Genomic DNA, 26838 nt, shown 5'->3' on the forward strand with positions numbered 1-26838 from the left:
TACAGGAAGGCCATCCAGACCAGGTGACTTCCCAGCTTTCATACATAAAATGGCAGCTCTAACCTCATTTTCTGTTATAGCCAGGTAGACCTGGTCTGTACTATCTGCTAATCTGGATAATACTATACCAGACAAAAAAGTATCCATATTTATGGGGCTTGCTGAACCGGAGGATGTATATACAGCGTATTCGGAAAGTATTCAGACCCCTTCCTCCACATTTTGTTATGTTACAGCCTTATTCTAAAAGAAAATGTTTTCCTCATCAATCTACATACAATACTCCATAATGACAAAGCTAAAACAGGTTATTAGACAGTTTGGGAACTGTCTAATATATAACAAAAAACAGGCCTGATTTACATAAGTATTTAGACTCTTTGCTATTAGCCTCGAAATTGAGCTCAGGTGCATCCTGTTTTCATTGATCATCCTTGAGATGTTTCTACAACGTGATTGGAGTCCACCTGTGATAAATTCATTTGATTGGACATGATTTGGCAAAGCACACACACCTGTCTATATAAAGTCCCACAGTTGGCAGTGCATGTCAGAGCAAAAACCAAGGTCAAATTAATTGTCCGTAGAGCTCAGAGACAGGAATGTGTCGAGGCACAGCTCTGGGGAAGGGTACCAAAACATTTCTGCAGCATTGAAAGTCCCCAAGAACACAGTGGCCTCCATCATTCTTAAATGGAAGAAGATTTGAACCATCAAGACTGTCTCTAGAGCTGGCCATCTGGCCAAACTGAGCAATCGGGGGAGAAGGGCCTTGGTCAGGGAACCCGATGGTCACTCTTACAGAGCTCCAGAGTTCATCTGTGGAGATTGGAGAACCTTCCAGAAGGACAACCATCTCAGCAGCACTCCACCAACCAGGCCTTTATGGTAGAGTGCCCAGACGGAAGCCCCTCCTCAGTAAAAGGCACAACAGCCCACTTGGAGTTTGCCAAAAGGCACTTAAAGGACTCTCAGACCATGAGAAACAATATTCTCTGGCTTGATGAAACCAAGAATGAACTCTTTGGTCTGAATGCCAAGCGTCACATATGCAGGAAACCTGGCACCATCACTACTGTGAAGTATGGTGGTGGCAGCATCATGCTGTAGGGATGTTGCTGTGCAGCGACGCTCCCCATCCAACCTGACAGAGCTTGAGAGGATCTGCAGAAAAAAAATGGGAGAAACTCCCCAAATACAGGTGTGCCAAGCTTTTAGCGTCATACCCAAGAAGACTCAAGGCTGTAATCGCTGCCAAAGGTGCTTTAACAAAGTACTGAGTAAAGGGACTGAATATTTATGTTAACAGGTTTTTATATATATATATATATATATATATATATATATATATATATATATATATATATATATATATATATATATATATATATATATATATATATATATATATATATATATTATATTATATATTATATTATATATATATATATTATTATATTATATATATATATATATACACACACACACACACACACATTTGCAAAAATGTCTAAAAACACGTTTTTCTTGTGTCATTACAGGGTATTGTTGTGTGTAGATTGATGAGAAACAAAAATGTAATCAATTTTAGAATAAGGCTGTAATGTAACAAATGAGGAAAAAATAGAGGGGTCTGAATACTTTCCGAATGCACTGGAAATCACTTTTCTCCCAGGTAACCCGGGATTTCCTGCCAAAACCGTAAACATCATTCTTAAGCATAGGCCTGTGTCTGGATTGATTGTAAATTCAAGCCTGATGCTAACTGAGCCATAATTTAAACACATTTTATTAGCCCAACATTAAAGACATTTAATGAGCCCAAGCTCAAAAATCACTCATGATTGAGCCATAAAGGCATTCAAAAGTATTAAGACACCTTGACTAATTCCACATTTTGTTACGTTACAGCCTTACTCTAAAATTGTGTAACGATCCCACCTCTGACACCAATGTAATGAAACAGCAGGGAGCAGGTCTCGAACCCTCGACCTCGAGGTCCGGCGCGCTATCGACTGTGCCGCAAAAGCATGCTCGAGCGGCAGGGTCGATTTCCTCGCTTATAAACCCAGGGTCGTTACAATTGATTAAATTGTTTGTTTTTTTTCCTCCAGACGTGACGCTTAGAATTCAGGCCAAAGAGTTCTCAAGTGGAGGGAGCATGCATTTGGCATGCTGATTGCAGGAACGTCCACCCGAGCTGGTCCTAGAGAATTGATTGTTTCTTTACCATAAGCTGCCAACAACATCATTTTAGAGTATTTGGCAGTACGTTCAACTGGCTTTACAGCCGCAGACCAAGTGCATGGCGTCGTGTGGGTGAGCGGTTTGCGGATGTCAACATTGTGAACAGAGTACCCCATGGTGAGGTTATAGTATGGGCAGGCATACGCTATTGACAACGAAAACAATTGCATTTTATCGATGGTAATTTGAATGCACAGAGATACGGTGATGAGATCCTGAGAGCCTAATCCACACCAGACTTTTTTTAAAGATATATGTGACCAACAGATGCATATCTGTATTCCCAGTCATGTGAAATCCATTGATTAGCTCGTAATGAATTTATTTAATTTCACTGATTTTCTTATATAAACTGTAACTCAGTACAATCGTATTTAATTGTATTACTATTTCCTTTAAAAAAAGCTAAATGTTCTTACTTTTTTAAATGTGCATTGTTGGGAAATGGCTCGTAAGTAACCATTTAAATCTGCACTGTTGGGAAAGGGCTTGTAAGTAACCATTTAAATCTGCATTGTTGGGAAATGGCTCGTAAGTAACCATTTAAATCTGCACTGTTGGGAAAGGGCTCGTAAGTAACCAGTTAAATCTGCACTGTTGGGAAAGGGCTCGTAAGTAACCATTTAAATGTGCATTGTTGGGAAAGGGCTCGTAAGTAACCATTTAAATGTGCATTGTTGGGAAAGGGCTCGTAAGTAACCATTTAAATCTGCATTGTTGGGAAAGGGCTCGTAAGTAACCATTTAAATGTGCATTGTTGGGAAAGGGCTCGTAAGTAACCATTTAAATCTGCATTGTTGGGAAATGGCTCGTAAGTAACCATTTAAATCTGCACTGTTGGGAAAGGGCTCGTAAGTAACCATTTAAATGTGCATTGTTGGGAAAGGGCTCGTAAGTAACCATTTAAATGTGCATTGTTGGGAAAGGGCTCGTAAGTAACCATTTAAATCTGCACTGTTGGGAAAGGGCTCGTAAGTAACCATTTAAATGTGCATTGTTGGGAAAGGGCTCGTAAGTAACCATTTAAATCTGCATTGTTGGGAAAGGGCTCGTAAGTAACCATTTAAATGTGCATTGTTGGGAAAGGGCTCGTAAGTAACCATTTAAATCTGCACTGTTGGGAAAGGGCTCGTAAGTAACCATTTAAATGCGCATTGTTGGGAAAGGGCTCGTAAGTAACCATTTAAATGTGCATTGTTGGGAAAGGGCTCGTAAGTAACCATTTAAATCTGCACTGTTGGGAAAGGGCTCGTAAGTAACCATTTAAATCTGCATTGTTGGGAAAGGGCTCGTAAGTAACCATTTAAATGTGCACTGTTGGGAAAGGGCTTGTAAGTAACCATTTAAATGTGCATTGTTGGGAAAGGGCTCGTAAGTAACCATTTAAATCTGCATTGTTGGGAAAGGGCTCGTAAGTAACCATTTAAATGTGCATTGTTGGGAAAGGGCTCGTAAGTAACCATTTAAATCTGCATTGTTGGGAAAGGGCTCGTAAGTAACCATTTAAATGTGCATTGTTGGGAAAGGGCTCGTAAGTAACCATTTAAATGTGCATTGTTGGGAAAGGGCTCGTAAGTAACCATTTCATGATTAGAACCATCCTTTCACCTCGTTTTGTTATAACATCTCTAGTCTGACAGACGTTACCGTGACACCCAGAATGCATTGTTAGATGATAACCAACATGGATCCACACTTAACTAGCAATTAGCTCATCATAATCAGTACAACCTTGAAAAAGGATTTTACACACATCATACTGTATGTGTCCATTACAATCTCTGCAATAATCGGAATCCATGATTTGTCACCAGTACTTGAAAACATGTGAATAAAACACCACAAACCATTTTCTGATATTGATTTATTCATACAATTGGCGTGTGCCGGCAGTCAATCAAGTGACCTCTGACAGAGAAATTCAGTGTTGTTGTTTATGTATGTAGCTAGTGGGCTAAGCTGTAGCATTAGCAATGTCTTTCAAAAGCAAAACATTCTAGAGATTTTCGTAAATTCTGAGTCGGAAAGTCAGGAATCAGTGAGGTGCCCCCAACCTTGTGGTCATTGAGAACCCTGAGTCTGAGGACCCCTTGCACACAACGAAGTACCAAGTCACTCTGAAGATGCTGGTGGTGATGGAGGCAGACCAACAGTGGATGAAGTACACAGGGTCCAACACTGACATCTAATATTATGGGTTCGTGCTGATCACCATGCTGGCTCCTCATCTCGGGAAGGGCCACACAATTGGTACAGCAGTCCCACACACTTCCAGCATCTGCTCTCCAACAGCACAGGGGCCTTTGGCACAGACTGTTCAAACAGAAAAGGGATGCAGGCATTCAGAAGCAGGACGATGCAGAGGAGGAGTTCAAGGAGAACAGCTGTATTTGTCCATGTCCTCTCCACTGTCCATATAGCAACCATGTTGCCACGGGAAAGGTGGACCACCAGACGGGAGAAAGAGCAAACCAGACTGCGTGCTTGACTGTAACATCAAAATGGGGACAGTGGATAAGGTGGACATGATAAACAGCTTTGTGGAATGTGCTCGGAAAACTACCAAGTGGTACAAGAATATATTCTTTCATTCAGGTCTACACTGCTGTCCTCAATGGCCACATAATTCACCGCCAGCTAAGAGGTGAGATGAATATATAACAAGGTTCCTTTGTAATTGGACATATAGTTCACATACAGTTCCATTATGCAATTATATTGACAGTATCTCACCCACGTACCCACTCCCTCATCGGTGAGAAGATCACCTACCAAAAGTATGGAGAGAACCTCATGAGAGAGCCGCTGAACGAGCACCACACACTTCTTGTGTCCATCCACTGGCGGGTGCCCTGCTGATATACCTCACGGCACTGCATTTTCCCTCCGAAGACCCTCAAACTGCTGCTCAAGGCAGTCGCACAAGGAGGCACATGCTTGTCCAGCGTCAGGAGAAGGAAGCAGAGGATCTTAAAGCACATGTGTTTAGCTTGTGACCCTGTGTGTTACGCCACGCTTGGGGACTATTGAGCACATCTGCCACAATTACTGACTGTCTTGACAGGTGACCTGCCTTGATACTATGCCTTTAGAGGTGGGGGATGGGAATGCAGTTTTTGACAGGTGACCTGCCTTGATACTATGCCTTTAGAGGTGGGGGATGGGAATGCAGTTTTTGACAGGTGACCTGCCTTGATACTATGCCTTTAGAGGTGGGGGATGGGAATGCAGTTTGTTGTTGTTCAATCACAACATTATTGAAATATGGGTTTTGCATATTAATAAGTTGTCAGTGTTTTCTTGCTGTTTCTGTTGCTCAATCACCACCAATACTTCAAAAAAATAGACAACCATTACATATAGACCTATTTTTTCCTCCACTAAAACTGTAAAGGAGTGTAAATTCAAACAGTATGTTGCTAGCATGCAAAAGTTGGCCTCAATCTTCGGCAAGAAAGATGTCCAGTTATGATGTTCGCGATTAATGTTTGTTACTGTTTATGTGTGTGGTTTCTGAAAGTACAGAATGAGGAATTGTTAGTAATTAGAATACAATATCAGGAAATAGCAATAAAACAATATTACAATGAAGTAACATAATAACACTGTTATAAAAATAAGTTGCAATAACAAAATCCCAATTATGAATTATATAAGAAACAGTAACTGAAGAGCTCCACAAGGGGGCAGGGCAGGGCTATGCTAAACAAGCCAAATCTTATTCTTAGATTTCTCACTTACCATGCATATGTAACAACCTTCTTCATGTCTAGCAGTCGTGTGTTCTCTTCCATTCTTCTCCCTACATCACGCCCAACCTGCATCCCAATCTGTCCTGGAATATCTGCTCTTCTAGGTGCTCTGCGTTTACAACCTTTACTGCTTCTGCATATGAGATTTTACGCTCACTCCTCACCTGTTGCACTTCTACTTGTCTTTTCATCACTGCACAGCAGTTTAACTGGATCTCCACATTCATGTTTGGCCCCACACTTCACAAATCTCATTTTCCCTTTAAACACCACCGCCACATACCCAAACCTTTAACAGTTATATCAACGCAATGGTTTCGGAACATAAGCTTGCACATCTTAACTTTTTCTGCCAGTACCGGATCCTCAAAGTTTAGTATCTCTGACAGGCTATCCACCCTTCTTGTGTCATCTGGAGGCACTTTGCATCAATAAGAGAGCCTCCCTTCAAGTGACTCTTTATGTTAACTATTTCTGGGACTTCTGGTAAAATAATTCCTGTCAGCCACTCCCGCCCGGTTTGATCCGGTATGCTACTATCAACCTCACGTTTACATACCTGTTTGAGTTTGAGAGCCTTCTCATGCTGTTTAGCATCAGTACACACCACCACCAAACTTCCATCACAAAGACTTTTAGCAGACACAACCTCTCCTACTTTACTATACAAATCACGAGCCAATTCGATCAGACTCACCGCCATTACTTCACTCTTATCCTTAAACTTAACCAACCCATTGAACTCCACTTCCCTCCATAAAACACTGATCGGAACCTCCCTCATTACCACTCTCTCCTGACTAGACCTGCAAAAGATCCTCAGTCTTCCGCTTCTTCATATCTACTTGCACTACTCTTCCTCCAACTTTCCCCCCTCCACCGCTACACTCCATCACATCCTCCTCAAGTCCTAACCCCCTTACATTTCCATCCATCCATCTCTGCTCCAGTCACAGCGCAGTGTTGGATAAACACCACTACATCAACACTCAAAAACCTGTCGCTTTCCAATCCGAATCGGACACTGACAAAGCACAAACCAGCCATCAACTGTTCGGTCTCCAGCTCCAACCAGCATCTCTCCCAATTGGATCGAGCTAGCCCCAGCTGTCTCTCAGAATGGGCTTGCAGCAAATTCAAGATGTCACCTGTGGGTTGGACACGCCTCCAACCACACCCATAACTGCAGCCTTAAAGCACTACTACATAATAGGCCATTATAGTCACAACACAGTGTGTTAACAGTCTTGTCGTGGCCAAAAGTTTTGAGAATGACACAAATATTAATTTTCACAAAGTCTGCGGCCTCAGTTTGTATGATCGCAATTTGCGATCATCCAGAATGTTATGAAGAGTGATCAGATGAATTGCAATTAATTGCAAAGTCCCTCTTTGCCATGCAAATAAACTGAATCCCCCCCAAAACAACATTCACTGCATTTCAGCCCTGCCACAAAAGGACCAGCTGACATGTCAGTGATTCTCGTTAACACAGGGGTAAGTGTTGACGGGGACAAGGCTGGAGATCATTCATTCTGTCATGCTGAATTATTGTTCTTCCATGGTTACCTGCAAGGAAACACGTGCAGTCATCATTGCTTCGCACAAAAAGGGCTTCACAGGCAAGGATATTGCACCTAAATCAACCATTTATCAGATCATCAAGAACTTCAAGGAGAGCGGTTCACTTGTTGTGAAGAAGGCTTCAGAGTGCCCAAGAAAGTCCAGCAAGCACAAGGACCGTCTCCTAAAGTTAATTCAGCTGCGGGATCGGGGCACCACCAGTACAGAGCTTGCTCAGGAATGCCAGCAGACAGGTGTGAGTGCATCTTCACACACGATGAGGCAAAAACCTTTGGAGGATTGCCTGGTGTCAAGAAGGGCAGCAAAGAAGCCACTTCTCTCCAGGAAAAACATCAGGGACAGACTGAAATTCTGCAGAAGGTGCAGAGATTGGACTGCTGAGGACTGGGGTAAAGTAATTTTCTCTGATGAATCCCATTTCCGATTGTTTGGGTCGTACGGAAAAAAGCTTGTCCGGAGAAGACAAGGTGAGCGCTACCATCAGTCCTGTGTCATGCCAACAGTAAAGCATCCTGAGACCATTCATGTGTGGGGTTGCTTCTCAGCCAAGGGAGTGGGCTCACTCACACTTTTGCCTAAGAACACAGCCATGAATAAAGAATGGTACCAATACATCCTCTGAGAGCAACTTCTCCCAACCATCCAGGAACAGTTTGGTGATGAACAATGCCTTTTCCAGCATGATGGAGCACCTTGCCATAAGGGAAAAAGTGATAAACTAAGTGGCTCAGGGAACAAAACGTCAATATGTTGTGTTCATGGCCAGGAAACTCCCTAGACCTTAATCCCATTGAGAACTTGTGGTCAATCATCAAGAGCCGAGTGGACAAACAAAAACCCACAAATTCTGACAAACTCCAAGCATTGATTATGCAAGAATGGGCTGCCATCAGTCAGGATGTGGCCCAGAAGTTAATTGACAGCATGCCAGGGCGGGTTGCAGAGGTCTTGAAAAAGAAGGGTCAAAACTGCAAATATTGACCCTTTGCATCAACTTCATGTCATGTCTTGTTATGTCTGTTCCTGTCCTTTCTCTTCACTCTGTCTCTCTCTGCTGGTCTTTTTAGGTTACCTTCTCTGTCTCTCATTCTTCAGCTGTTCTACATCTCCCCTAACTAGCTCATTCACTCTTTCCCACCTGTTCTCTCTTCCCCCTCTGATTAGGTCTCTATTTCTCTCTCTGTTCCTGCTACTTTCAGTGTCTGATTCTTGTTTGTGTTTTTGATGCCAGAAGCAAGCTGTCGTCTCGTTTGCTTCCACCTTGTCCTATCCTGTCGGAGTCTGCCTGGCAGGTGCATCCTGCACTATACTAACGTTCTTTTTGTTCCATTGACAACGTTGGAAGAGGATTTATGCCATTCCTGTTTTTCATTAAAGAACTCTGTTTTCTGTTAAAACCGCTTTTGGGTCTTCACTCAAGTACATAACAGAAGAATCAGACCAAGAATGGACCCAGCGGCTCCGGACCCTTTTCACTCCGCCGTCGAGATCCAGGGAGCGATGCTAGGCAGACACGAGGAGGAATTGTCTGCTGCTCGACATGCCGTTGAGACCCTGGCCGTCCAAGTCTCCGACCTCACAAGACAGGTTCACCAACTCCACCTCGATCCACCGCCCACTTCCAGGGTTTCCGAGTCTCCGGAGCCCAGGATCAACAACCCGCCCTGTTACTCTGGGGAGCCCACTGAGTGCCGCTCATTCCTCACTCAGTGTGATGTGGTGTTCTCTCTCCAGCCCAACACTTACTCCAGGAGCGCAGCCCGCATCGCCTACGTCATTTCTCTCCTTACCGGACGGGCGCGTGAGTGGGGCACGGCAATCTGGGAGGCGAGGGCTGAGTGTATTAACCAGTACCAGGACTTTAAGGAGGAGATGATACGGGTTTTTGACCGTTCTGTTTTTGGGGAGGAGGCTTCCAGGGCCCTGTCTTCCCTATGTCAGGGGAATCGATCCGTTACGGATTATTCTATTGAGTTTCGCACTCTCGCTGCCTCTAGTGACTGGAACGAGCCGGCTTTGCTCGCTCGTTTTCTGGAGGGTCTCCTCGTCGAGGTTAAGGATGAGATCCTCTCCCGGGAGGTTCCTTCCAGTCTGGACTCCTTAATAGCTCTCGCTATTCGCATAGAGCGACGGTTTGATCTTCGTCGCCGAGCTCGTGGAAAGGAGCTCGCGTTCTCCGTTGCTCCCCTCTCCACATCACTGCCACCTGCCGCATCACTGCCACCCTCCTCCGCCGGCTCGGATGCTGAGCCTATGCAGCTGGGGGTATCCGCATCTCGGCCAAGGAGAAGGAACGGAGAATCACCAATCGCCTCTGTCTCTACTGCGGCTCCGCTGGTCATTTTGTCACCTCATGTCCAGTAAAAGCCAGAGCTCATCAGTAAGGGGAGGGCTACTGGTGAGCGCAACTACTCAGGCCTCTCCTTCTGGATCACGCACTACCTTTCCGGTCCATCTCCGCTGGCCCGGTTCATCTGCTTCCTGCAGTGCCTTGATAGACTCTGGGGCGGAGGGCTGTTTTATGGACGAGACCTGGGCTCGGGAACATGACATTCCTCTCAGACAGTTAGGGAGCCCACGGCCTTGTTCGCTTTAGATGGTAGTTCTCTCCCCAAGATTCAGCGTGAGACGCTGCCTTTAACCCTCACTGTCTCTGGTAATCATAGCGAAACCATTTCTTTTTTAATTTTTCGTTCACCTTTTACACCTGTTGTTTTGGGTCATCCCTGGCTAGTGCGCCATAACCCTTCTATTAATTGGTCTAGTAATACTATCCTATCCTGGAATGTTTCTTGTCATGTGACCTGTTTAATGTCTGCTATCCCTCCTGTTTCCTCTGTCTCTTCTTCACAGGAGGAGCCTGGCGATTTGACAGGGGTGCCGGAGGAGTATCACGATCTGCGCACGGTGTTCAGTCGTTCCAAGGCCACTTCTCTCCCTCCACACCGGTCGTATGACTGTAGTATTGATCTCCTTCCGGGAACTACTCCCCCCGGGGTAGATTATACTCTCTGTCGGCTCCCGAACGTAAGGCTCTCGAGGATTATTTGTCGGTTTCGCTCGACGCCGGTACCATAGTCTCCTCCTCCTCTCCCGCCGGAGCGGGGTTTTTTTTTGTTCAGAAGAAGGACGGGTCCCTGCGCCCATGCGTGGATTATCGAGGGCTGAATGACATAACAGTTAAGAATCGTTATCCGCTTCCTCTTATGTCTTCAGCCTTCGAGATCCTGCAGGGAGCCAGGTTTTTCACCAAATTGGACCTTCGTAACGCCTACCATCTCGTGCGCATCAGGGAGGGGGACGAGTGGAAGACGGCGTTTAACACTCCGTTAGGGCACTTTGAATACCGGGTTCTTCCTTTCGGCCTCGTTAACGCTCCAGCTGTCTTTCAGGCACTAGTTAACGACGTCCTGAGAGACATGCTGAACATTTTTGTTTTCGTTTACATGGACGATATCCTGATTTTTTCACCGTCTCTCTCGATTCATGTTCAGCACGTGCAACGCGTCCTCCAGCGCCTTTTGGAGAACTGTCTTTATGTGAAGGCTGAGAAGTGCACTTTTCATGCCGCCTCTGTCCCTTTTCTCGGTTCCGTTATTTCCGCTGAGGGCATTAAGATGGATCCCGCTAAGGTCCAGGCTGTCATTGATTGGCCCGTTCCTAAGTCACGCGTCGAGCTGCAGCGCTTTCTGGGCTTCGCTAATTTCTATCGTCGTTTCATCCGTAATTTTGGTCAGGTGGCAGCTCCCCTCACAGCCCTTACTTCTGTTAAGACGTGCTTTAAGTGGTCCGTTTCCGCCCAGGGAGCTTTTGATCTTCTTAAGAATCGTTTTACATCCGCACCTATTCTTGTTACACCTGACATCTCTAGTCAGTTTGTTGTTGAGGTTGACGCGTCAGAGGTGGGCGTGGGAGCCATTCTTTCTCAGCGCTCTCTCTCTGACGGCAAGGTCCATCCTTGCGCGTTTTTCTCTCATCGCTTATCGCCGTCAGAACGTAACTATGATGTTGGTAATCGCGAACTGCTCGCCATCCGCTTAGCCCTAGGCGAATGGCGACAGTGGTTGGAGGGGGCGACCGTTCCTTTTGTCGTTTGGACTGACCATAGGAACCTTGAGTACATCCGTTCAGCCAAACGACTTAATGCGCGTCAGGCTCGTTGGGCTCTGTTTTTCGCTCGTTTCGAGTTTGTTATTTCTTATCGTCCGGGCTCAAAAACACCAAGCCTGATGCTTTATCTCGTCTCTTCAGTTCTTCTGAGGTCTCCACCGACCCCGAGGGATTCTCCCTGAGGGGCGTGTTGTCGGATTGACTGTCTGGGGAATTGAGAGGCAGGTAAAGCAAGCACTCGCTCACACTCCGTCGCCGCGAGCTTGTCCTAGGAACCTTCTGTTCGTTCCCGTTCCTACTCGTCCGGCCGTTCTTCAGTGGGCCCACTCTGCCAAGTTAGCCGGCCACCCCGGCGTTCGGGGTACGCTCGCTTCCATTCGCCAGCGTTTCTGGTGGCCCACTCGGGAACGTGACGCGCGTCGATTTGTCGCCGCTTGTTCGGTCTGCGCGCAGACTAAATCTGGGAACTCTCCTCCTGCCGGCCGTCTCAGACCGCTTCCCATTCCCTCTCGACCGTGGTCTCACATCGCTTTAGATTTTATCACCGGACTGCCTTCATCAGCGGGGAAGACAGTTATTCTTACGGTTGTCGATAGATTCTCTAAGGCGGCTCATTTCATTCCTCTCGCTAAGCTCCCTTCTGCTAAGGAGACGGCTCAGATCATTATCGAGAATGTTTTCCGAATTCATGGCCTTCCGTCTGACGTCGTTTCCGACAGAGGCCCGCAGTTCACGTCTCAATTTTGGAGGGAGTTTTGCCGTTTGATTGGGGCTTCCGTCAGTCTCTCGTCCGGCTTTCATCCCCAGTCTAACGGTCAAGCCGAACGGGCCAATCAGACTGTTGGTCGCATTTTACGCAGTCTTTCTTTTCGTAACCCTGCGTCTTGGTCAGAACAGCTCCCCTGGGCAGAGTACGCCCACAACTCGCTTCCCTCGTCTGCTACCGGTCTATCTCCTTTTCAGAGTAGCCTCGGGTACCAGCCTCCGCTGTTCTCATCTCAGCTCGCCGAGTCCTGCGTCCCCTCCGCTCAGGCTTTTGTCCAGCGTTGCGAGCGCACCTGGAAGGGGGTCAGGTCGGCACTTTGCCGTAATAGGGCGCAGACTGTGAGGGCCGCTAATAAGCGTAGGACCAAGAGTCCTAGATATTGTTGCGGTCAGAGAGTATGGCTCTCCACTCAGAACCTTCCCCTTAAGACAGCTTCTCGCAAGTTGGCCCCGCGGTTCATTGGTCCGTTCCGTATTTCTCAGGTCATTAATCCTGTCGCAGTGCGACTTCTTCTCCGCGCTATCTTCGTCGCGTTCACCCGGTCTTCCATGTCTCCTGTGTTAAGCCCGTTCTTCGCGCCCCCGCTCGTCCCTCCCCCCCCCATCCTTGTCGAGGGCGCACCCATCTACAGGGTTCGTAAGATTTTGGACATGCGCCCTCGGGGCCGTGGTCATCAGTACCTAGTGGATTGGGAGGGGTACGGTCCTGAGGAGAGGAGTTGGGTTCCCTCTCGGGACGTGCTGGACCGTTCGCTGATCGATGATTTCCTCCGTTGCCGCCAGGTTTCCTCCTCGAGTGCGCCAGGAGGCGCTCGGTGAGTGGGGGGGTACTGTCATGTCTTGTTATGTCTGTTCCTGTCCTTTCTCTTCACTCTGTCTCTCTCTGCTGGTCTTTTTAGGTTACCTTCTCTGTCTCTCATTCTTCAGCTGTTCTACATCTCCCCTAACTAGCTCATTCACTCTTTCCCACCTGTTCTCTCTTCCCCCTCTGATTAGGTCTCTATTTCTCTCTCTGTTCCTGCTACTTTCAGTGTCTGATTCTTGTTTGTGTTTTTGATGCCAGAAGCAAGCTGTCGTCTCGTTTGCTTCCACCTTGTCCTATCCTGTCGGAGTCTGCCTGGCAGGTGCATCCTGCACTATACTAACGTTCTTTTTGTTCCATTGACAACGTTGGAAGAGGATTTATGCCATTCCTGTTTTTCATTAAAGAACTCTGTTTTCTGTTAAAACTGCTTTTGGGTCTTCACTCAAGTACATAACACTTCATGTAATTGTCAATAAAAGCCTTTTGACACTTATGAAATGCTTGTAATTATACTTCAGTACTCCACTGTATATTTGTGTCATTCTCAAAACTTTTGATCGCGACTGTACATCAACACATTATTTTCATATATTAATAATTTCATTTATTTTAGGGGCAACGTTTCATTTCATCTGGATTCAGATTTTGGTGCCTATCCAGAAAACTCCAAAAATTCATTGGAAATTGTCTGTAATCTCTAGAATATCAATACGTGTAAAGATGTCCCGTGTTATGGACACTTTTCACACAGTGAAAAGTCTGACAATAATTATGTTTTCACAAACAAAAAGACCATTATAAGAAACAACTGGGTCTCTATGGACATGTAATAAATAATTTACAGCATGTATTATTGTCTAATGAAAATACAAAGCTATTTATTTTACATTTTTTTTGTGTGGTGATGGGTAACTATGGGTAACTATTTGGACCACAAAACCATTCAAAGCTCATATCTCTGAGTGACTCAGCAACACACCTCTCGGCCCAGACTGCAACACCATGGCTTATCAACATATCAGCTTGTTTTCCGGTCGACAAAAAATATTGATGGGCTGCATTATTACATATTTAAATTAAACATTGTTTCTAAAATAAAAAAATACCACTTGCTTCCAGTTGATTAATACAGCTAACACGAGCTAACAATGACTTACCAGATGAAGATGTCTGGCACTGGTATGACACCATCTTCATCTTCCGTCCACATTTCTTGCTTTTCATTTTTCCTTTCAGCAGACATTTCTCCTGCAGCCAGGTTATTAATTTCTATGTAGATTTTTTATTTGTTTTGACATAGACCATGCTAGTTAGTTTTCTAACCAAACTATCCATTCGGGACAGGCTGGAATAATGGATAGTGTTTTGACTGGAATTGGCGTACCATTTGAATATAATTGGCACACTAATTTCATTGGCTGGGACCAAAGTGCACAACCATGCAAATAGATTTCACTGCTATCTTTCATGAGTGACGTCTATGTGGGTGTTCGTTTCTATGTCGACGTTGCACATCGTTGCACTTTCGAACCAGACGGGCCCCCTTTCCCCGCCTGCAGTAACGTTACATTCACCGCTGAAACTGCATGAGGACCATATGGAGTGTCTACAAAGGTGCCTAGCTACATTGTTGAAATATGATTAATGTCCGAGCTAAAAAAATCTTGGCTAGCAAAATGTAAACTGCAAGTCAATTGCTGCTATTATAATTGCTGTTTTCGGCCACAGCTAGTTAGCTACCTGGAGCTTGTTTAGCTAGCTAGCTCGCTCACGTTTTCATGTCCACAATCTTTTCTGCTCAGAGGATAACAGCACGCATGTGTGACCATGCAAAGGAAGAGGACGAGGAGGGAGAATATAAGTAGTTAGCAAGCTACTAGCCTAGCTAATGTTAACAGAATACGCAAAGATTATAAAACTATCTAACCTCTTATCTATGGTATAAGCTATAAAAAGGTAGCTAGCTAACTAGCTAGAAAGCTAAACTTTGTGAAATACTATTTTTAGTTAGCCAGCTATACTTACCTGTCAATGTGATCTTACCTAGCATGTCATTAATGATCACATGCTGGATCTCTTCAAGAGTTCAGATTGTAAAACATATCTTTTCAGTCACTATTGGTCCTGAGATGGTGCTACAGTGAATAAAAAGCATGCAAACATAAAAAACAACCATTTGGTTATTGAATGTCTCGTGTCTGGCATGATGAACTTTCCCGTGCTATATTTTCCAACCAACTATACTGAACAAAAATATAAACACAACATGTAGTGTGTTGGTCCCACTTTTCATGAGCAGAAATGTTCCATGTGCACAAAAAGCTTATTTCTCTCAATGTCTGTTCACAAATGTGTTACCATCTCTGTTAGTGAGTATTTCTCCTTTGCCAAGATAATCCATCCACCTGACAGTTGTGGCATATTATGAAGCAGATTAAACTGCATGATCATTACACAGGTGCAACTTGTGCTGGGGACAATAAAAAGCCATTCTAAAATGTGCAGTTTTGTCTCACAACACAATGTCACAGGATGTTTATTTCTCTACCATAAGCCACCTCCAACATTGTTTCAGAGAATTTGGCAGTACATCCAACAGGCTTCACAACCCCAGACCACGTGTAACCACGCCACCCCAGGACCTCCACATTCGGTTTCTTCACTTGCGGGGTCGACTGAGAAGGGGGAAGAAGGGTGCTGAGGAGTATTTCTGTCTGTAATAAAGCCCTTTTGTTGGGAAAAACTCATTCTGATTGGCTGGGCCTCGCTCCCAGGTGGGTGGACCTGGCTCCCAAGTCGGTGGGCCTATGCCCTCCCAGCCCCACCCATGGCTGCGCCCCTGCAGTCATGTGAAATCCATAAATTAGGGCCTCATTTATTTATTTAAATTTACTGATTTCCTTCTATGAACTGTAACTCAGTACAATCTTTGAAATTGTTGCCTCTTGTGTTTATAATTTTATTCAGTTTATGTTGTTGAAGTTCAAGTGAAAAAATTAAGTAGATGAACCAGGAATTGGTTCAATGGAAGATTAAAGCAGAGATCCTCCAGGCTCCAGTGGAAGACCTGGAGGCTGATCGAGCATTTCTGGAGCAGCAACTGAGCGAGTTGACTGCCAAAACAGAAGATAGGTGACATTATTCCAAATTAGGAACTCTGTTTAATGTAATATATTATGGTTTATGGATTCTCACTTAAATGTATTCTGTCAGTACAAAGAGTAACAATAAGAAAAAAATCTTCAGGTCTCTAGCACAATCTCCCACTGACGATACACTCACACTTTCACTGGCAGCCTTTAAATCAAAACTCAGGATAAAGACCCAGATGCAGACAGCTAGAGTCACAGAGGTTAATTGACCCAAACAGGGGGCAGACAAATGACAGGACAAAGGCAGGCAGAGGTCCGTAAACCAAGGCAGAGTCAATAAGGTACAGAACAGCATGCAGGCTTGGGGTCAGAACAGACAGAGGTACGTAAATAAGTCAGACAGGTACAGAATGGCAGGCAGGCTCGGAGTCAGGGCAGGCAGAATGGTCAGAACCGGGGAAACTAGGGAACGGAACATGAGAAAGCAGGGAGATGGGAAAACGTGCTGGTAAGACGAAATAAACTGGCAACAGAACAAAAGGTATGAATACACTGGTGATAATTAGGAAGATGGGCGTCACCTGGAAGGGGTGGAGACAAGCTCAAAGACAAGTGAAACAGACCAGGGTGTGACAGCAGCACCCCCCCCCTTCCATATACAGCGACATTACATCTGGGCCAAGGGTATGCCGACCTCTATCAGGGTCTGATACCCCAGAGAACACTCGAAAGTTGAGAGCCCAGTGGCAGAGCAGGGGAGGGTGTTGCGGGCGTATTCAACCCACACAAGTTGCTGGCTCCAGGTGGTGGGGTTGGCGGAGACAAGGCAGCAATGAGTCGTCTTCAGGTCGTGGTTGGCTTGCTCCGACTGGCCATTGGACTGCAGGTGGAACCCGGAGGACAGGCTGACGACCCAATGAGCGTGCAGAACTCCTTCCAGAACTGGGACGAGAACTGAGGACCCCGGTCGGAGACCATGTCCACTGGGAGTCCATGCAAACATTAGATGTGCTGCACCATGAGCTGGGCCATCTTTGGCAGAGGGTAGCTTGGGGAGAGGAATGAAGTGGGTGGCTTTGGAAAAACGGTCCACTACTGTCAGAATGGCGGTGTTGCCATCAGACGGGGGAAGACTCGTGATGAAGTCCAGGGATATGCGAGACCAGGGATGGTGAGGGACAGGCAATGGTTGAAGACTAGCCAGAGATGGCCGAGGAGTCTTGTTCTGAGCACAGACTGTGCAGGCGGCGACCAACGCGGACATGTCCGGGACCATACCACCAAAAGCGTTGCCGCACAAAGGTCAGTGTCTGACTGGAGCCCGGGTGGCAGGCAAGCCTGGAGGAGTGGGCCTACTCCAGGACCAAGGAGCAGGCGATGGAATTCGCATTAGTGGTTCTTCACCGTGACGTTATTGAGGCCCGGGTAGTCGATGCATGGGCGCGAGGTTCGTCCTTCTCCACAAAGAAGAACCCTGCGCCGGCAAAGGAACCTATAGAACGGATACACCCTGCAGCTAGAAAGTCCTCAATGTCGGTCTCCATAACCTTGGTCTACTGACCCGACAGACAACAGTCATCCCCAGGGCATTGTGGTGCCTGGGAGAAAGTCAATCCCGCAGTCATAGGGACGGTGGAGGAAGTGAAGTGGCCCGGGCCTTACTGAAAACCTGCCGGAGGTCCTGGTACTCCTCGAGAATGGTGGAGAGGACCAGGGCAACTTCTGTGCCTGCAAGAAGATGTCCCGGGGCAGGCTGCCCCAGAGTCGGAGGGATTTTGACTGGTTCCCCCACAGCAGGATAGCATGGAAAGGTGTGCGAGTAAGGGGAGAGCAAAAGTTTTCTGTATGGCCCACTAGTGTAATCTTCTTTGATCACATCCGATAATTTGTGAAGGAACATGTTTGAACAATGCTTCCGGGTTCGAGGCACTCTCAGCCGCAAACGTGCAAAAATCAACCGCATAGTCTGCCACACTACGGGAGTCTTGACGTAGCTGGAGCAGCTAACAAGCAGCCGCTCTCCCGGACAACAGACAATCCTTCCAAACCTTCCCAACTTCTGACACAAACTCCTCCAGACTGAGGCTGGCGGCGGACAGTTGCTCCCACACCTCCACAGCCCAGGCGAGTGCCCTCCCGGACATCAGCGTTATGATGTACGCTATCCTCGAGCGGTCCAAGGGGAACAAAGAAGACTGGAGCTCAAAAATGAGGGATCATTGGGAGAGAAAAGCCTGGCAGGTTCCAGAATCTCCAGCGTAGCGCTCCGGAGGAGGCAAGCGGGGTCCTTGGGACACTCTGGTAGGCTGGGAGATTACTGGTGTGATCCGTTGCCCAGTAGGGAATCTGTGGAATTGCTCCAGCAATGTATCAAACGCCTGGTCATGGTGATCTACCAGGTTATGGAGTCTCTTCATAAGACATTGCAGTAGCTCCTTGTGTCTTCCAATGGTGGCTCCTTGCAGGGAGACAGCATTGTGTAGCTGGTCTGAATGCTGGGTCAGTCAGGGCCAGTTCGTTCTATCAGAACTCAGGATAAGACCCAAATGCAGACAGCTAGTCACAGAGGTATATTGACCCAAACAGCAGGCAGGCAAAAGACAGGTCAAAAGCAGGCAGGGGTCAGTAATCCAGGTCAGAGTCAATAAGGTACAGAACAGCAGGGAGACCCGGGGACAGGACAGGCAGAGGTTCGTAAACTGGTCAGAGTCAGGCAGGTACAGATTGGCAGGCAGGCAGAATGGTCAAAACCGGGGGAACTAGGGAACATAACTTGAGAAAGCGGGGAGACTGGAAAACACGCTGGTAAGACTTGACAAGACAGGACAAACTGGCAACAAACAGAACACAGGTATAAATACACTGGGGATAATGAGGAAGATGGGCGACGCTTGGAGGGGGGTAGAGATAAACACAAAGACAGGTGAAACAGATCAGGGTGTGACAGCCTTTAGCCATTAGGTCAAAAATGTTGATTGACAATTGTTACAATTTTTACAATTTTTACTAATTAAAAGATTGATTATAACATTATGCCTCTGATGCGTTTCTTCATCACCGACTAGGAAAGACAAGTTTAGATAGAGCATAGAGATTGTTTCCCTCTTGATTTATTTTCCCATGTGCTCCAGTGGTAATTTCAGTCATTCCAACAAAAGTTGCACACATGGATGTGTTGGGTGGTTATAGCATATTAACTTAAGACAGTCTTTCGCATAATTTAGATGGTCCCAATGCATATCTACAGAGGGTTACTAGTGTTAGTCTGTAGACGTTCAACTAACTATGTTGGATCTGGTTGGTCCCTAGATGGGAGACCAGATGCTGCTGGAAGTGGTGTTGGAGGGCCAGTAGGAGTCACTCTTTCCTCTGGTCTAAAAAAAGATCCCAATACCCCAGGGCAGTGATTGGGGAGATTGCCTTCTGTAGGGTGTTGTCTTTCATTAAACAGGTGTCCTAACTCTGTGGTCACTAAAGATCCCATGGCACTTATCGTAAGATTGGGGTGTTAACCCCGGTCTCCTGGCTAAATTCCCATCCCATCATCCCCTGCTTCCAATTGGCTCATTCATCCACCTTCCACTCCACTGTAACCATTCCCCAGGTTGTTGCTGTAAATGAGAATGTCTTCCCAGTCAACTTACCTGGTATAATAAGGATTAAAAAATAGCAGGACGCATGTTCTGTACCAGCTTCCTTCTTTTCACTCTGTCATCTAGGTTAGTATTGTGGCGTAACTACAATGTTGATCCATCCTCGACGCCTAAAATGACATACCCAAATCTAACTGCCTGTAGCTCAGGACCTGAAGCAAGGATATGCACATTCTTGATACCATTTGAAGTTTGTGGAAATGTGAAACACATTAGATCTGGTTAAAGCATGTGTTTTTTTTCTACTCCATCTTTGAAATACAACAGAAAGTCCAATATTTAATTTAGGAATCTAGGCGCAATTTAGATTTTGGCCACTAGTTGACAGCAGTGTATTGTGCAAAGTTTGAGACTGATGCAATGAACCATTGTATTTCTATTCAAAATGTTGTATCAAGACTGCCCAAATGTGCCTAATTGGTTTATTAATTCGTTTTCAAGTTCATAACTGTGCACTCTCCTCAAACAATAGCATGGTATGCTTTCACTGTAATAGCTAGTGTAAATTGGACAGTGCAGTTAGATTAACAATAATTTAAGCTTTCTGCCCATATCAGATATGTCTATGTCCTGGGAAATGTTCTTCATACTTAAAACATCATGCTAATCACATTAGCACACGTTAGCTCAACTGTCCCGTGGGGAGGGGGGGACACCAGGTTAACAAAGGGGTTGAAGGTTAACAAAGGGGTTGAATACTTACTGACTAATGAAATTTCAGTTTTACATTTTTTTATGTGAAAAAATAAAACAATTCAACTTCGACATTATGGGGTATTGTGTGTGGGGTAGATTTGAGATGCCTGCCAATTGGAACATTTTTGCGGTTTATCTGTATATTGAACCATGCCATGTGCCGTTGTTTAGTCCTAAAACAATGACGTCATATCTGAATTCAGGCATCTTTATGAACCTTTGCCATTGATTCAGGTGTGCTTGTACTGGAATACTTCAAGTGTAACTGGCTGGGGGCCCTTGAGGAGAGCTATAGCAAACACTTGCCTAGGGGAAGGGTGGGGCAGGGAACAAATTGGGACTGGCTGAGAGAGAATGAGAGGAGAGGAGCAGATGAGGGCATTAATGAGTTGTGGGTAATGAGAGAGGGCTACCTGCTGTGTTGGAGGTGACCGGCCTGACCACAGGGCCATCGATGCGGCTCTCTGACAGGAAGTCATCGATGGAGGGGCTCAGCAGCGGGCGGCTCTCTTGCTGCTCGCCAACCAGCTGGGGAGGAGAGACGCAGTGAGGAAAACAGAAAACAAAAACGCTGCAGGAGAAGGATACTCCATAGTAGGAGTCTGCAACTCGTGGCTTGTGAGCCAAATCCCGCCCACAAACCGATTTGATGTGGCACACCAAGGTTGTTTTTTTATGTTGGTGAATATCCCTGGTCAACAGTTGATGCCCTATTTTGTTTATGTATAACACTCTTAGGTTAGATACAGTAACGGAAGGCAAACTTGAGGGGGCTAAAAACAGATCTTCAAATCATAAAACAGGAAAAATGACATGTCATTTATGATTTTTCATTTGAGAATGAAATCTAAAAGTGAAAGTGTAACCAAATTATATTTATTTACTTCACTAAATAGTGACCCTGAGTTCCTTGATGTTCAATAAACACAGAGCAGCTTACAGTAAAATGCCATGTAATGTCATGTAATACAATATATGATATCCTTTACTTTCTATTGTTGAAGGATGATATATAGCACATGACAGATATGTATAGATCCCATATATGTCAGATTGTGCAACATTGGGGATGTTACATAGACCACTTACAGACATAAAACTATATATGGAACAGTGCATTGCCTTCAAACAGATAAGCAGGAGCTGGGAGATAGAGAGCACCGCTTAATCTACCATAGACACCATTCACCATTAAACCACTCTGCGTGTGTTTATCCGTGCGTATTATGTTTGGCGAGGACATACATGCCCATGTGCACTATGGATGTTCGCCCATGTCTATTTGGGAAGGAAAATGATAGAGGGTCTGAGTGTGACCTAGAGTCATAACTGTCTCTGTGAGGTAGACTCTAATGACTCAGACATTACAACCCCTTTAATTAGGAATGAGAAAAACTATTTGGAATGGCTTTTATTTTTTAATTTCACCTTCATTTAACTAGGTAGGCTAGTTTACAACTGCGAATTGGCCAAGATAAAGCAAAGCAGTGCGACACAAACAACAACAGAGTTACTCATGGAATAAACAAACATACAGGCAATAATACAATAGAAAAAGTATATATACAGTGTGTGCAAATGAGGTAGGATAAGGGAGGTAAGGCAATAAATAAGCCATAGTGGCGAAATAATTACAATATTGCAATTAAACACTGGAGTGATAGATGTGCAGAAGATGAGTGCGCAAGTAGAGATACTGGGGTGCAAAGGAGCAAAATAAATCAAATAAATAACAGTATGGGGATGAGGTAGTTGGATGGGCAATTTACAGATGGGTTATGTACAGGTGCAGTGATCTGTAAACTGCTCTGACAGCTGGAGCTTAAAGCTAGTGAGGAAGATATGAGTCTCCAGCTTCAGTGATTTTTGCAGTTCGTTCCAGTCATTGGCGGCAGAGAACTGGAAGGAAAGGTGGCTAAAGGAGAGATTGGTTTTGGGGGTGACCAGTGAAATATACCTGCTGGAGCATGTCCTATGGGTGGGTGCTGCTATGGTGACCAGTGAGCTGAGATAAGGCGGGGCTTAACCTAGCAAGGACTTATAGATGACCTGGAGTGGATTTGGCGACGAATATGAAGCGAGGGCATACAGGTCGCAGTGGTAGGTAGTATTTGGGGCTTTGGTGACAAAACGGACGGCACTGTGATGACTGTATCCAATTTGCTGAGTAGAGTGTTGGAGGCTATTTTGTAAATGACGTCGCCAAATTCAAGGATCGGTAGGATAGTCAGTTTCACAAGGATATAGAAAGCCGATTGTAGATTTAATTTTGGACTGGAGATGCTTAACTTCTTGCGTCGAGCAATCCCGTATCCAGGAGCGTAATCATCAACATTTTCACAAAAACAAGAAAAGCATTCAAATAAAATCATTTACCTTTGAAGAACTTCGGATGTTTTCAATGAGGAGACTCTCAGTTAGATATCAAATGTTCAGTTTTTCCAAAAAGATTATTTGTGTAGGAGAAATCGCTCCGTTTTGTTCATCACATTTGGCTAAGAAAAAAAAAAACGAAAATTCAGTCATTACAACGCCAAACTTTTTTCCAAATTAACTCCATAATATCGACAGAAACATGGCAAACGTTGTTTAGAATCAATCCAAGGTGTTTTTCACATCTCTATTCGATGATAAATCATTCGTGGCAGTTGCCTTTCTCCTCTGAACCAAATGGAAAAATGCACGCAGCTGGAGATTGCGCAATAATTTAGCCGGAGGACACCAAGCGGACACCTGGTAAATGTAGTCTCTTATGGTCAATCTTCCAATGATATGCCTACAAATACGTCACAATGCTGCAGACACCTTGGGGAAACAACAAAGTGTAGGCTCATTCCTGGCGCATTCACAGCCATATAAGTGCTGCTGCTCCAGTTTCAACTGTTCTGCCTTATTATTATTCGACCATGCTGGTCATTTATGAACATTTGAACATCTTGGCCATGTTCTGTTATAATCTCTACCCGGCACAGCCAGAAGAGGACTGGCCACCCCACATAGCCTGGTTCCTCTCTAGGTTTCTTCCTAGGTTTTGGCTTTTCTAGGGAGTTTTTCCTAGCCACCGTGCTTCTACACCTGCATTGCTTGCTGTTTGGGGTTTTAGGCTGGGTTTCTGTACAGCACTTTGAGATATCAGCTGATGTACGAAGGGCTATATAAATAAATTTGATTTGATTTGATTTGATAAGGAGACATTGGAACACAGCGCATTCAAAATCTGGGGCACTTCCTGCATGAAATTTCATCTTGGTTTCGCCTGTAGCATTAGTTCTGTGGCACTCACAGATAATATCTTTGCAGTTTTGGAAACGTCAGAGTGTTTTCTTTCCAAAGCTGTCAATTATATGCATAGTCGAGCATCTTTTCGTGACAAAATATCTTGTTTAAAACGGGAACGTTTTTTATCCAAAAATTAAAAGAGCGCCCCCTATATCGAAGAAGTTAATGCGAGTCTGGAAGGAGAGTTTACAGTCTAACCAGACACCTAGGTATTTGTAGTTGTCCACATATTCTTAACCAGTTGCGACGAGCAAACCCGTATCTGGGAGCGTAATCATAGCCTCAAACCCATTAGCATAACGCAACGGACATAAATACCCCGTTGAAACTTTTCCTTTACATGAAAATCGCAAATGAAATGAAATAAATATATTCAAACACAAGCTTAGCCTTTTGTTAACAACACTGTCATCTCAGATTTTCAAAATATGCGTTACAGCCAACGCTAGACAAGCATTTGTGTAAGTTTACCATGGCATAATGCTATGCTAGGCTCTGCTGGCCGCAGGCAACATTTTCACAAAAATAAGAAAAGCAACCAAATTAAATCATTTACCTTTGAAGAACTTTGGATGCTTTCACTCAGGAGACTCCCAGTGAGATAGCAAATGTTCCTTTTTCCCCAAAATATTATTTTTGTAGGCGTAAAAGCTCCCGTTTCTTCACCATGCTTGGCTGAGAAATCGACCGAAAAATGCTACAACTAGAACGCCAAACTTTTTTCAAAATTAGCTACATAATATTGACAGAAACACGGCAAACGTTGTTTAGGATCCATCCTCAAGGTGTTTTTAACAAATATATTCGATAATATATCAGGAGAGGCAGTTGGTTTCTCATAAAAAGCGATTGGAAAAATGGCTACATCAGTATTTTCTGCGGGATACACCATGTGACCACATGCCATATATGGTCCCTTACAGCCATTCTTCAAGGGAAATGCCTAAAAAGACGTCACAATGCTGTAGACACCTTGGGGGAAACGTGGAAAACGTAAGCTCATTCGTAGCTCATTCACAGCCATATAAAGGAGTCATTGGCATGAGGCGGTTTTAAAAAATGCGGCACTTCCTGGTTGGATTTTTATCTGGGTTTCACCTGTAACATCAGTTCTGTGGCACTCACAGACAATATCTTTGCAGTTTTGGAAACGTCTTCTTTCCAACGCTGTCAATTATATGCATAGTCGAGCATCTTTTCGTGACAAAATATCTTGTTTAAAACGGGAAAGTTTTTCATCCAAAAATTAAAATAGAGCTCCAACTGGTTAATCAGAACCGTCCAGAGTAGTGATGCAGGACGGGTGGGCAGGTACGGACAGCAATCGGTTGAAGAGCATGCATTTAGTTTTACTTACATTTAAGAGCAGTTGGAGAGGGAGAGTTGTATGGCATAGGGAGAGTTGTATGGCATTGAAGCTCATCTGGAGGTTAGTTAACACAGTGTCCAAAGAAGGGCCAGAGGTATACAGAATGGTATCGTCTGCGTAGAGGTGGATCAAAGAATCAGCAGCAAGAGCGACATCATTGATGTATACAGAGAAAAGAGTCGCCTGAGAATTGAAAAAAAGAGGCCTGAGAATTGAACCCTGTGGCACCCCCATAGAGACTGCCAGAGGTCCGGACAACAGGCCCTTCGATTTGACACACTGAACTCTGTCGGAGAAGTAGTTGGTGAACCAGGCGAGGCTGTCATTTGAGAAGCCAAGGCTGTTGAGTCTGCCGATAAGAATGTGGTGATTGACAGAGTCAAAAGCCTTGTCCAGGTCGATGAAAACAGCTGCACAGTATTGTCTCTTATCGATGGCGGTTATGATATTGTTTAGGACCTTGAGCGTGTCTGAGGTGCACCCATGACCAGCTCAGAAACCAGATTGCATATCAGAGAAGGTACGGTGGAATTCGAAATGGTGGGTGATCTGTTTGTTAACTTGGCTTTCGAAGAACTTAGAAAAGGCAAGGTAGGATAGATATAGGTCTGTAACAGTTTGGGTCTAGAGTGTCTCCCCCTTTGGAAAGCTACCGCAGTCATCCCCCTCTTCATTTTTTGGGGATCTCGGACAATACGAAAGAGAGGTTGAAGAGGCAAGTAAGTAGGGGTTGCAATAATTGACACAATTGTAGCCCAGCTGATTTGTAGGGGCCCAGATTTTGCAGCGCTTTCAGAACATCGGCTATCTGGATTTGGGTGAAGGAGAAATGGGGGAGGCTTGGGCAAGTTGCTGTGGGGGGTGCAGGGCTGTTGACCAGTGAAGGGGTAGCCAGGTGGAAATCATGGCCAGCCGTACTAAAATGCTTATTGAAATTCTCAATTACCGGGGATTTATCGGTGGTGACAGTGTATCCTAGCCTCAGTGCAGTGGGCAGCTGGGAGGAGGTGCTCTTATTCTCCATGGACTTTACAGTGTCCCAGAAAATTTCTGTTTGAAAAAGCTAGCCTTTGCTTTCCTAACTGCATGTGTATATTGGTTCCTAACTTCCCTGAAAAGTTAAATATCGCGGGGGCAATACGCCACAAGATGTTTTTGTGCTTCTCAAGGGAAGTCAGGTCTGGAGTGAACCAAGGTCTATATCTGTTCATGGTTCTACATTTTTTTGAATGGGGCATGCTTATTTAAGATGGTGTGGAAAGCACTTTTAAATAATAACCAAGCATCCTCTACTGATGGAATGAGGTCAGTATCCTTCCAGGATACCCGGGCTAGGTTGATTAGAAAGGCCTGCTCATTGAAGTATTTTAGGGAGCTTTGACAGTGATGCGGGGTGGTCATTTGACCGCAGACCCATTACGGACGCAGGCAATGAGGCAGTGATTGCTGAGATTCAGGTTGAAGACAGAAGAGGTGTATTTGGAGG

The 26838-nt window shown here is 45.0% G+C and overlaps 1 protein-coding gene across 1 annotated transcript in view; it reads right to left on the reverse strand.

Moving 5' to 3' along the window:
* The window catches only part of pex5lb (peroxisomal biogenesis factor 5-like b), a 161151-nt gene that overhangs the window by 69588 nt on the left and 64725 nt on the right, over positions 1 to 26838 (reverse strand). Inside the window, exon 2 of the mRNA XM_064943118.1 lies at positions 21118 to 21232. Within this exon, the coding sequence (XP_064799190.1) occupies positions 21118 to 21232 (115 nt within the window). The remainder of the gene's footprint in view (positions 1 to 21117; positions 21233 to 26838) is intronic.

Source organism: Oncorhynchus masou, chromosome 3 (genome assembly GCF_036934945.1).
Source record: "Oncorhynchus masou masou isolate Uvic2021 chromosome 3, UVic_Omas_1.1, whole genome shotgun sequence".
Classification (NCBI taxonomy): domain Eukaryota; kingdom Metazoa; phylum Chordata; class Actinopteri; order Salmoniformes; family Salmonidae; genus Oncorhynchus; species Oncorhynchus masou.